The sequence below is a fragment of the Eleginops maclovinus genome, chromosome 1 (assembly GCF_036324505.1).
Source record: "Eleginops maclovinus isolate JMC-PN-2008 ecotype Puerto Natales chromosome 1, JC_Emac_rtc_rv5, whole genome shotgun sequence".
NCBI lineage: Eukaryota > Metazoa > Chordata > Actinopteri > Perciformes > Eleginopidae > Eleginops > Eleginops maclovinus.
The window spans coordinates 19096743-19109246 of record NC_086349.1 but is presented as its reverse complement, the minus strand read 5'-3'; the positions used below and the strand labels follow the sequence as shown (position 1 = coordinate 19109246).

Genomic DNA, 12504 nt, shown 5'->3' with positions numbered 1-12504 from the left:
CAGACCACTTATTGAGCTACTTGAGAATTGCATTGTTTTTTTCTTTTTAAATATCACCCTAACCATTAAACGTACTTAAATCGGTATGTTATATGGTATAGTTATAATTATAATATAAGTAGTGTTTGACATCACAAAGGAGAACAGCAATATAATGCAATCAAGTTTAAGTACAACACTACAGTCCTCAATCACCATAAATGATCACCACCAAATAAATACTTAACCTTATGCTTTGCTTGATGTTTATGTAGTTTTTTACATGGCTTTGTATTGATTTGCTTTATTATGAAGCCTACAGATGTCCTTGTTTATATGTTTGCTGATATATTTTTTATATGTAAGTTTCTCTGAGTATAGGTGCATTTGAGGGTACTTGTTAGGATGGTCATTGAAAAGTATGTAAATCTGCACACATTCCCCATACCTTACTGATTTTGTGTTTTTCTGAAGCATCATGTGGTGGGCCTGGCCATTCCTGCCTGCTCTGGTGCTTCTCTCAGAGCTCTCTGTGGTGAGAGTGCAGACGGCACCGTGCCAGACCTGCCGAAAACTCACAGAGAGCTTCATCAAGGTACAGCAATTACTTTTGTTTGTGCTTGTCTCTTTGAGCAAAGTTTGTTTTCATTAATCCTGAGTCTCAAATTGTCCCTATTTTTCAGGGCTTGGAGAGAACAGCCAACAAGAACTTTGGGGGAGGAAACACTGCCTGGGAAGAAGAAAAGCTGGCTAAATATGCACGCAGGTAAGACAAAGTGATCATTTGAGTCCCACCTACATTTTATTTAGTTACCTCTATCTATGGTTATTATCAGTCAGTACTTGCAGAGGGGAATGCATCTCCGGTGTTTGGGGGTGGGGAGGCAGGTAATGATATCTTAATCTACTTATCTTGTCTTGTGTTACATCTCCAACTGTTGCTCTTTTGTTGCAGTGAGACTCGACTCCTTGAGATAGTAGAAGCTGCTTGTGAAAAAGCAGATTTTGAATGTAACCAGCTGCTGGAGCAGATCGAAGACCAAGTTGAGACATGGTGGTTCCACAGGTAAATGTAAAACATGTTTTTTATGTGAATCACTACAGAGCCCGAAGGTGCACCAAGAACAACAATTCCTTTTTTTTTTTTTTTTTTTTCAAATATTTTATTGAGATTTTCAAATATACAAACAGACAACGTATAACAAAACAATAAAATGATAAGCAAAAGACAGCAGACAGCAGACAGCAGCACACTAACATCATGTCATATATGGGTCAGTACAGACAGATAAAATATTCTGGAATGAGGGGTTAAACCGAAGAGGGAATGAAAGCAAAGTAACAACATAGGGAAACAGCCTTTAGCAGTCTCTCCCACTCTAGGGGCCACCAGGAGGACTCCAGACCAGGGCGTGGCGCCCCCTTTTTAAGATATCAGAGACACTGAGGGGAATATGGTCAAAAAAGGGTTGCCACAGCCTATCAAAGGAACTTTCATTACCCTTCAAGACTGCGCTCAGCCACTCCATTGGTAAGACTTTGAAAATCTCCCCGCGCCACTGGTGTACAGTAGGAGGCCTAGGCTTGATCCACTGAAATAAAATACACCTCCTTGCCAAAAGTAGAAGCTTGAACAAAAGTTTTTCCTGCATGTATGGCATAGACAAGTCATCATTCACAATATTCAACAAAAAGAGACCAGGCTCCTTATTTACATCTTTGTTAAAGATCTTGCCAAGTTCCCTTGCTACCCTTTCCCAGAATTTAGATATGAGGGGGCACTCCCAGACACAGTGAAAGTATGAGCCTATGCCTGTTTTACACTTGGTACATAGAGGAGAGATCTTTGGGTCAATAACATTGAGGAACTGGGGTGTGCGCTGAAGCCTGTGAAGGATTCTATACTGACTTTCAGTGAGTCTATTGCAAAGAAAAGTTTTCCCTATTGACTCCAAGGCATCAGACCATTTCTCCTCCTCAAGCTCAAGTCCCAGATCTCTCTCCCATACATTTATGATCTTGTCAATATTAACTGTGTTGACCGATTGTAGCTTTCCATAAAAGTGAGAAATGAAATTCTTAATGCCCTGGTAATGTAATAAAAAAGATTCTATAAGAGTAGCTATTGGTTTATCTATTGGGAAACTCAGATTGTTAATAAAATGCCTGACCTGCAGGAAGCCAAAGAATTGATTGGATGGGATATCAAATTTTGCCCTAAGTTGTTCGAATGATAGCAACGTATTGGACACAAACAGGTCACCAATAGTTTTAACCCCTTTATCATACCAGCTCTGGAAAATGGTCGTGCCCAACCCTGGAGGGAAGGCACTGTTTTGGGTTATGGGGTGCAAGATTGTGGAGTATCCCTTTCTACCAACCATTTTCACAATGTCTCTCCATGTTCTAATTGTACTCACCATCATTAGGCTATTTTTCACCTCAGATGGAAGCCGGGAAGCATCACATGTGACTAGGCTGAGTAGAGATATAGAGGGACAGTGCCAAGCATCTATGTGGGTTTCTCCACCAGGGTCTAAGAAGTGTCTCAGCCAACCTGACACAATTTGTGCGTGACAGGCCCAATTGTAGAACTGGAAGTTGGGGAGGGCGAGACCCCCCCTTTCTTTGGGCAGCTGTAACGTTTTCATTCTGAGGCGTGGCCTCTTACCGTGCCATATAAACTTGGAGACAGATCTTTCAATGTCGTTAAAGACAGATTTCCTTATCGTTAGAGGGAGCATCCGCATAGGGTAGAGCAACCTTGGGAGGATATTCATTTTAATCAGGTTTATTCTACCCATCCAAGATAATGGGAGATCGAACCATCTATTTAAGTCTGTCTTTATTGTAGTGACAATTGAAGCAAAATTTAGCTTGTAGAGGCTATTCAAATCAGCTGTAATCTTCACGCCTAGATAGGTGAAACTAGATTCCGACCATTTAAAGGGGAAGTTTACCAACGCATTCCTGGTCCCGAAGTTACCTAACGGTAAAGCCTCAGATTTATCATAGTTGATTTTATAGCCCGAGAAGCTGCCGAAGGTGTCTATAGTTGATATAAGAGCCGGAATAGAGACCTCAGGTTGTTTTAGAAAAAGAATTATGTCGTCAGCATATAGTGCCAGCTTATGTACAACGCCTCCAAGATTGACTCCAAAAATCCCACTATGGCAACGTATGGCTTCAGCTAAGGGTTCGAGGGCCAATGCGAACAGCAGAGGGGACAGTGGGCACCCTTGTCTTGTGCCCCTTCCCAGATGGAAAACCTCCGATGCACAGCCATTGACTAATACCCTAGCCATAGGGGAACAATATAGCACCTTCACCCACTTAATAAATGTAACCCCTAACCCAAATTTCTCAAGTACATTGAAAAGAAAATCAAATTCAACTCTATCAAAAGCTTTGGCCGCATCAAGAGAGACGCAAAGCATTCTGTCTCCCGTTGAGTGGGCATACTGCAATACATTAAGAAGGCGCCGAACATTTGTTTGAGAGGACCTGTTCAAGATAAACCCTGTCTGATCGGGGTTGATTAATGTGGGCAACAAAGCCTCCAGTCTCCTGGCTAGCAGCTTTGACAGTATCTTACAATCAATCCCAATCAGACTTATTGGTCTGTAAGATGAGCAGCAATCCGAAGGTTTATTTGTCTTTAAGATGAGTGCTATATTGGCCAAATTAAGCGTCTGTGGCAATGAACCTTTATCAAAAGAATCCACATACATTCTGGTAAGCGGACCAACAATTAAAGCAGCCATCTTCTTAAAGAACAGAGGGCAGAACCCGTCAGGACCACCGGCCTTACCCCCTTGCAATGACATGATTGACTCAGATACTTCTTCTTCTGTAATGGGAAGACATAGAGTGTTCCTGCTCTCATCAGAGAGAGATGGCAAATTAATATGCTCGAGGAACCTATTCCTATCCTCTGTATTATCAGAGAGGTCTGAAGAGTATAAGCTTTGATAGAAGTCTTTCATAATTTCAGTCATCTGCTTGGTTTGAAAGTGTTGCACTCCTCTACTGTCCTTTAATGAAGAAATTAAATTGGAGTCAGTCCTACCCCTTGCTAGACGAGCTAATAGTCTGCCTGGTTTGTTGGCGGACTCAAACAGACGATGCTTGGCATAGAAGATAGCCGCTCCCGCTTTCTGAGTGAGGAGATGGTCAAGGGCCGAGCGAGCTGCATCTAACTTTAGTAACACTGAATTAGAAGAGGACAGTTTAAAATCCCGTTCCAGATCAGATATGTGCTGTTCTAGCTCTATTTGTTGCTTGAGTGATTCCTTCTTTTTAGCAGACGTATATGATATGATCGCACCTCTCAAGTATGCCTTAGCAGTCTCCCATACTGTAGATGCTGACACGTCAGGAGTTTCGTTGATGGAGAAAAAGAGTTTTAACTGCTCCTCTAAGTATTTAAGAAAACTGGTATTACTAAGCAGAGCTGGATTTAGGCGCCAGTGTCGTGATGCTGGATCATAGTAAGGAGGAGAAAATTCAAGATAAACAGGTGAGTGATCTGAGAGAGCAGTTGCCTTGATGGAGCATAGTTTAACCCTATCCAGAGCCTGCCTTGATGTAAAAAAATAGTCAATTCTGGAAAATGAGCCGTGTGGGCGGGAGAAAAAAGTGTAATCTCTAGCTTTAGGATTAAGTGTCCTCCAGGTGTCAAATAAATTCAGATCACAACAAAGCTCTTTAGTAGCCTCTGCCATCTTTGAAAGGCGGGAGGTCTTGGAGGGGTTGTGATCCAACACAGGGTCTAAGCAGGTATTTAAATCTCCCCCTAATATTGTAAGATGTGAGATATCAGAAGATAGATCCGCCAGCAATTTGGAGTAGAAAGACATTTCAAATGTATTGGGAGAGTATACACACCCCAATGTAAGACGCTCCCCATACAAAAAACCTGTAATCAAAACACATCTCCCCTCAGAATCTTTTGTGCATTTCTCTAAAGTAAAGGGTAACTTTTTATGGAGCAATATAGCCACTCCACGACTCTTAGAGTTAAAGGAGGAGTAGAAAACTTGGCCAACCCAATCCCTTCTTAATTTTAAGTGTTCAAGATCAGAAAGGTGAGTCTCTTGTAAAAATGCTATATGAGCTGCATCCTTTTTGAGCGAGGAGAGAACCTTGCGTCTTTTAATTACATTGTTAAGCCCCTTAACATTCCACGTGATAATCTTAGTTACACTCATTGATATTGGGCTAGTTTATGCAATATGCACACTACGTCTGTAACCGTGACTGATAGCCTACTTATTAAAACGCATAGCAGTAAAGATTGAATACATGTCGCTAAGATCACACACAACGCATCAGTGGCGGGATGACCGTCTGCAGAGATATGATCAACATTAACGTTAAGCAAGCGACAAGAGGTGGTGCTGTCAAACAAAAAACGGCCGTACTTGAACCGCGGCCCATGTAACAATACCCCAACTGGGGTCAGAAACAGACAAATGTAAAGAGTTATTAACAAAAATAAACTTTTAAGAAAGTAAAAATAAAACACCCAAAGGGTAGCACAGCAGTCCGCGACACCGAAAGAGGTCATCACTACGGAGAGGGAAAAAGGACTAAACAAAAACTCTCCATGCAGCCCCCGCGCCCATACAAAGGCCACCCTGCCCGTTTTCTAAATACATTATCATTGGCTAGTTAGTTGAAAATAAAATGAAAAAGGCAGTAAAAGATAGTTGCAACGTGTCCAAAACTAATAATGCCTACCTACATGTACAAGGATATAGCAAGCCAGTGCATGCCAGGCTCACCGGTAACATATTACTCCAAAGAACCGTCCACAAACGTTTGTGCCTCATATGCATTTTCAAATGTATGCTCGGACCCTCTGTAGTTGACGACGAGCCTGGCAGGATACCGCATCACGAACCTTATCTTCTTATCCAGAAGTTTTTGGCAGACATCATTGAAGGAGCGACGTTTCTCTCGAACAGCCAGGGACAGATCTTGAGCGATGTAGATAGGGGAACCCGCATATTCCAGATTCTGCGCCTTCTTCGCCGCCGACAGAATTTTCATCTTGTCCCGCGAGTTGTGAAGCTTGATAATCACTGGACGAGGACGATTACCCTTTGGCCCGAAGCTCCGGTGGGCTCGGTCGATTTTAATGCGACCCTTCGCAGTGGAAAGCCCAAGGGCTGTTGGAAGCCAGGACTCAAAGAACTGAATAGAGTTGTTGCCTTCGGCATTCTCCTTAAAATTGAGGATTCTTATGTTGTCCCGTCGGCTCCGGTTTTCCCCCTCGTCCAGTCTTTGAGCCATACCCGCACTACACTTCTCCATCTCCTTGAGCCGTCGTTCCATGGTGGCCAGTTGGTCCTCCACATTGGAGACCCGCTGTTCTGCCTCGCCGATACGTTTGGACTGATCATCTAGGCGGCTCGTAATTTTGTCTAGGGTGTCAGAGAACTTGGATAGTTTCTGTTCCATAACCTCACCAATATTCTTGGAGACTTCTCTTATAATAGCAGAAATGTCCAATGCACTCGCATCAGTCATGGTGCTAGCATTAGCTAATGGCGGCGCCACAGCTAGTATCGAAGCATGGTCAGAGATTTTCGGCTGAGTCTGTCTCTGCTTCGATGGTTTTTCTTTCTGTGATTGTCCGCTTGACTTCATTGTCGTGAGTTACACCGGGGTTGCGAAATTTGGGCAAGAAAACAGCACAATGGCTAAATAATTTGCAATAAATGTTACATGGTCACGGGAGCTCTGCGAAAACACAGCCTTCAGCCAACCATCGTCACGTGACCCCCACAATTCCTTTTTTAAATCTTCAATTTCATTCCCCCGATGTTCTCCATAAATCACAAAGACCAACAAGACCTTTTACCTTTCTCTGTTTTCACTTCATGACTGACATGATGTATGTGTCCTGTAGGCAGCAGGAAGCACCAGACCTGTCTGAGTGGCTGTGCATAGAGGAGCTGAGACTCTGCTGTCCACCCGGACGCTTTGGACCTGACTGCAAAGGTGTGAGAAACATTAAGAAGCTTCCTTATATCAGTGTTGAAAACTTAAAGAGTGATTAAGACTTATAAATATTCCAAATCCACAGGCAAACTCCAAGATTTGGTTTAAAAAGAATGATATAATGAGAATATTTCTTCAACACAGAATGTCTGTCCAGCCTTGATGGTGTGTGTGGAGGTCTGGGCCGCTGCGAGGGGGAAGGGACTCGCCTCGGAGATGGAGAATGTGTCTGTGATCCCGGATACTCGGGACGTCTGTGCCAGAGCTGTGCGGATGGCTACTACAGAGAGAAAAGCTCCAACAACAGCATAGGAACCTGTGCAGGTGCCTGAGATTCAACCTGTTTCAGCCCTCCACATATATTTAAATTCAGTTTGAGGTCATCTTAAATTGCCCTTTCCTCTGTCTCCTCGTCTTGCACCCTTTGCAGCTTGCTACCACTCATGTAAGAAATGTGCAGGGCCAGAGAGTTATACATGCCTCGACTGCAAACCCGGCTGGATCCTTCATGACAACAAGTGCGTGGGTGAGTTTGGCTTTAGCTGTCATAATGTAGCCTTTCATCAACTCTGTGCTAGTTTTCTGGATGTGTGTTGTTTGACTGCCCTTGTTTGTCTCTTAGACATTGACGAGTGTGGAACAGAGCTGGCTCGTTGTCCTTCTAACACCTACTGTCACAACACAGAAGGTTCATACGAGTGCAGAGGTATGTACTCATGTGCAGTTGCTGTTTTGCTTGCCAGTATACCAGTTTGCTCCTAATAAAATCATGCAAGCCCGCTTCTTTCAAGTTATGTCATTTTTTCTGCAGCTAGTTTGATTTTTGATTATTTTTGAAAAAGAGTCAGGCTTTAAGTTACATTTGCAAAACATGTGATAGCAGCTTATGCTTTTAAATGGTTTTCCTGTGGAACCAAATATGATTATTTTTAATTGATTAATCTACTGTTTATTTCTTTAATCATTTCTTTGGAAAAATGTTCCACTGTGTGACAAATTCAGTTATTCATACAATATAGCACTTATTACCCTCTTTGGAGAGAGGTTGATCACTCTGCTTTTGTTGTATCCAGGCTGCGACCAGGCATGTGTTGGTTGCATGGGTAGTGGCCCTGCCCGCTGTAAGAAATGTGCCCGTGGCTACAAATTGAGAGGAGCAAAGTGTCTTGGTAAGAATATACCGCTTTTTAATTGAATTTCTCAGTCACAACTTTGTACTCCACTGTTTGTGATTAGACTTAGACAAAATATACACCAAATCATTGTGAATGAAAGGTGACTTTAAGCGCAATGGATGCCTGTGATGGGCACCAAGCTCGTGTCTAGATGGTCGACCTCGATTTGCGCTGAAGGATTAAAAAAATTCAAACGGTGCTCACATCAAGACAGGAAATTTTACCTGGTGCTTGTGACATTTTTATAATCTTTAGAAGTTCCACTGTATTTGGATATCTATGTTTATAATCTACAACATTGCTGCCGTATTGATGCCTTATTGAAATTATGTTTTTTTTGATTGAGCAGCTACAATTTTAGCATAGACCAGCATCATGATGTACTTTTTCAGACTACCTTTTTGATCCTTTAATTGCAATTAAATCACAATTGAATCATTTTAAGGCTTCATACCACTGTAGTTAACCTGATAGCCGTCATAGTTCAGCGATGGGAACAAAATCAAACGATTGCAATAGTAACGCGAGGCAGGAATTTGCTTATAGCGCTTGGTGTGAAACCGCATTAAACCGTTTTCTTTTCTTCCTCTCACAGATATAGATGAATGTAGTGATCGTGCAATAGCATGCCCAGGACTCAATGAGGCCTGTATCAATGAAGAGGGCTCTTTCCACTGTGACTGTGCTGATGGATTCATTAGAAGAGATAGCATATGTGTTGAGAATAAGCCTCCAGGTAAGCAGTCGCACCACTATATGTCCAAACACATATATTGCTAACAGCTCAGATCAGTTGGTTACGTTTCCTTTTCCTCCTCCTGCTCAGCTGGCCCAGAGAAGGGGCTGTTTGACGACATGACAGACGATGAAGTCCTCGTACTGCAGCAGATGTTCTTTGGCGTTGTTATTTGTGCCATAGCTACGCTCGCTGCTAAGGGTGACATGGTTTTTACGGCCATTTTCATCGGAGGTGTAGCTGCCATGGCTGGATACTGGCTGACAGAAAAGGGAGACCTAATGCTGGATGGATTTCTCAAGGGACGCTAGACTTTCCAGAGCCTCAATTGGAAAAGGACACCGGAATACCAGTTCAGGTGAATAAGACTGAACTGGGGGCAGGAAAGTATCCCTGCAATGCTGACCTTTCAGGGATTTTTTGGGAGTTACTTGAAAGGACTTGAGTTCATTTATGTTTATGAATAGGATAATAAGGGAGAACTTGAAGGCTGTGAAGCCATTAATCTTGGAGGAGGAATGACAAAGCAACACTGCACTGATATAAAGGAGATGAACTTAGTCCCCTACCTCAACTCTGTTGGGCACAAGGGTGACATGAAGACCACTACTGATTGTTAAAATCTGTTATGCATTTGGATGTCTCATGCCTCAATTTTGAAATGATGTCGTTTATTCTTCCACACTATCGAAACCTCCACTCATTATGTCCATCATGTTTTTTATTATCTCAAAGCTGTAAAGCAGAGGGAATCCAGAGGGCTGAATGTGCATTTCGATAAAACACCCAAGCTACTGATGTTAGGAATTTACTTTATCGCCCAAAAAGCAAAGTTCATTGAAACCCTGGGATGTTTCCATTATGAGCTCATGGTTTATTTATTTTCACAGAATTACACTTTACCTCTTTACCTGCTGAATGATTCTCTTTAGTAATAGTGCATGAAAATAGGGTTTGAAATGAAAGGTACTACACTGTATGCATTATTTTATTGTCTAATTTGGCATGGAAGACTGACTTTACCAGCTGCTGGATCACCAACACTACTGCTATCGACCGTTTAATGAGTGTGTGAAGGAATGTGCTTTAGGTAAGTACCAACTCTGGATCTGGATGACTAAAGCGATTTTCTGTTGCCTTTTTTATTTATTTGAAAGCAATATTTATATATTTAAATTGTTATCATATTTTGTTCTTGACATTTCCTGTGTATTTGTGTGTATTCTCATTCTGTTTTTTTTCATCTGGTGATTTGTAGTTTTAGCAGATGTAGTAGCATCATGTTAGGAGCCCCCAGAATGTCACTTTTTACCCAACCATCTGCTGTGTCCTTTGATTTCTTCATAGGGAAACTGTTCCACAGTCATTATTTGTCATATTGGTTTGCTTTACAATAAAAAGTCTGTCACACTTTATGATTTTATTCAAATGTTTTAATTACCTTTTATAAGGCCTCTTAAGCTCTTTGAACAGTGATTACGACATTCAAACTTGTGGACATTGAGTTTCTGCTACTGCGCATGTCATTCTAAATTATAGAACATGCAGAAAGTCATTTACCGAGAGAAACCATTAAAGGGGAACTTCACAAATTTTTCCAATCAGTCTTTTTGCAGGTTTTGGGGAGAAATACTCCATAAACTCTGGTGAAAAAAGCTGTTAAGTATTTGGTTTCTCCAGAGAGAGCTGTTTGGCTAGGGCTGTTGTCAAAAAGAGCACGCTTGTTGGCGGTTGGGTTGCATTGTGGGTAATTAAGGCATTGTCAGTTTTGATTCTTGAAAATAACAAAAAACAACTGCCCATCCTCAGTCAGATAATGGTGAAGGAATTCAATGCCCAAGTGCTCATAAGTCTTTCAACTGCCTTTTACTTTATTGGAACCAACAGCTGTAAATAACGCAACATTGATAAAGTAAGAAATCATAATTTTCATTTGGTTCTGTGTTTAGAAAAACCCTTAGGTTTTTTAAAAGCTACCACCGCACTAATTACATGTACAGAATATGTTGCATCCCAGTTTCATCTGAATCTCATGCATGCCCAAACACCGCTGCGAGGCGAGCCTGAAGTTTTGACTCTGGATGTTGAGGGTTTGACCTATTTCAATGTTCCACTCCAGTTAATGGGGTTGAGGCAGAGCAGCTCTCTCTCCTTCAGGTTCTCCTGGGAGCGTGTGAGTGCTCTGTCCCTCCAGCTCTGCTCCATTAGCTGCACACACACACCAGAGACAGATGGGGAAAAACCTCAAACACTTCCTATATTTTTGTAACCTGAGAACATGCACCATGTTAAAGCATTATTAGTTCAGTGTGAAAGCATTAGCAGTGGCTACATAATGTATGTCGTGTTGGACTTTACCCTCTTGTTCTCATCTCTGTAGGCTGTCATTGCTTTGCTGTGCTGGATCCTTAGCTCTCTTTCACTGGACAGTGCTAGGCGGTCCACTTCCCGTACATACTCGGCTTCCTTCACTTTACTGGCCAGCTGCAGCTTCAGTGAAATGCATTTCTCCTCCATCTGCCTCTTTAAATGCTCTAACATCTCCTTCCTAAAGGATGTCAACACTGAATTTTAATATTCAGTATGTAATGTAGTACACATTTAGATTTTATCGGATTATAGAAATAGACAGTTCAGAAGGTGAAAGTGTTTCATTGTACCTGTACTCATCTCTCTCACCGCTGGATCCATAAAAAGGTTTTCTCCACACTTGGTGATACCTGATACATCAACCAATTACAAGTTAGTGACTTTTAAACTCAGCTCTTCTAAAACATGGGTAAAGCATTGGTGATTTTCAGTTTTAAAATGGTAATGGGGTATTGTTCAGATGCTCCTACCTCTGGTGCTCTCTCCTCTGCATTATCAGTGTCCTCTGGTGGTTGTGGTGGTGAACAGCTGGTGTCTCAAGACTGACAATGCGTTTATGAACCGAAGGTGGATGTAGAGGATTCAGTCTAGGGATACTCTAGAAAGCAGATTCATGTGTTTTTGTGTTTGTTTGTTTGATTTTCGGTTCAAACACTTTCTTCCTATGAGACAGCCAGACAATGAATCTCTGCTCACCTGAGTACTTGCCCACAGCCGGGCAGAGTCTGAGATGCAGGGAAATGTAGTTTGGGTGACCACCAGGCAGCGACTCTGCCGTACAGGATGTGTGTTTTGAGGAATCCACACGGGGGTGGAAGCTATAGAGATAGCTGCTGTGGTGATGAAGATTTAAAAAACTAAATCACAGCACGTTTAAGATTTTATTAGTGTCACTAAAACAGACAACAAATGTAAAAAATGACTTTGTTTCCTTACGTAGTCTCATTTTGTAGTTCAAGCTGTTCTTCTGTTCATCCACCAGAGAAGTCTTTGTAGAATGAAAAGTCTCAACGTGTCAAATAACCTGAACAATTAAATGATTTTCTTAAACTTGCTAATTCTGATTTCTGGTAAATCATAACACAAATTTAAATACAGCAAATGAGTGCACCAGCACTAGTTAGAGATTAACTGGAACATGCCTATGCATTCACTTAGTGTTTTGCGGTGGCAACAGTTGCCTTGGGAATCAAGTTACCCCCCCGTCATAAACAAAGCTGCTGCGTAGACTGTAAG

General features: G+C 41.9%; 2 protein-coding genes across 3 annotated transcripts in view; one reads left to right on the top strand and one right to left on the bottom strand.

Moving 5' to 3' along the window:
- Positions 1 to 10321, top strand: part of LOC134864494 (protein disulfide isomerase Creld1) — a 10901-nt gene extending 580 nt beyond the window's left edge. The window contains exons 2-11 of the mRNA XM_063883523.1: positions 454 to 574; positions 663 to 745; positions 935 to 1045; positions 6896 to 6987; positions 7132 to 7311; positions 7418 to 7513; positions 7610 to 7693; positions 8061 to 8156; positions 8758 to 8898; positions 8989 to 10321. Of these exons, the coding sequence (XP_063739593.1) occupies positions 458 to 574; positions 663 to 745; positions 935 to 1045; positions 6896 to 6987; positions 7132 to 7311; positions 7418 to 7513; positions 7610 to 7693; positions 8061 to 8156; positions 8758 to 8898; positions 8989 to 9209 (1221 nt within the window). The 5' untranslated portion in view covers positions 454 to 457 and the 3' untranslated portion in view covers positions 9210 to 10321. The remainder of the gene's footprint in view (positions 1 to 453; positions 575 to 662; positions 746 to 934; positions 1046 to 6895; positions 6988 to 7131; positions 7312 to 7417; positions 7514 to 7609; positions 7694 to 8060; positions 8157 to 8757; positions 8899 to 8988) is intronic.
- Positions 10322 to 10354: 33 nt separating this feature from the next.
- On the bottom strand, positions 10355 to 12479 carry LOC134864500 (uncharacterized). Of its 2 annotated transcripts, none has more exons than XM_063883536.1 (6): positions 12205 to 12479; positions 11965 to 12101; positions 11739 to 11866; positions 11559 to 11618; positions 11257 to 11446; positions 10355 to 11106 (listed from the first exon to the last, which is right to left on the bottom strand). In XM_063883536.1, the coding sequence occupies exons 1-6, from the start codon at positions 12212 to 12214 to the stop codon at positions 10996 to 10998; spliced, it is 636 nt and encodes a 211-aa protein (XP_063739606.1). In that variant the 5' UTR covers positions 12215 to 12479; the 3' UTR covers positions 10355 to 10995. The 2 variants fall into 2 exon arrangements, with proteins under 2 accessions (XP_063739606.1, XP_063739615.1); XM_063883545.1 differs by having other exon boundaries at positions 11965 to 12098.
- Positions 12480 to 12504: the final 25 nt, after the last annotated feature.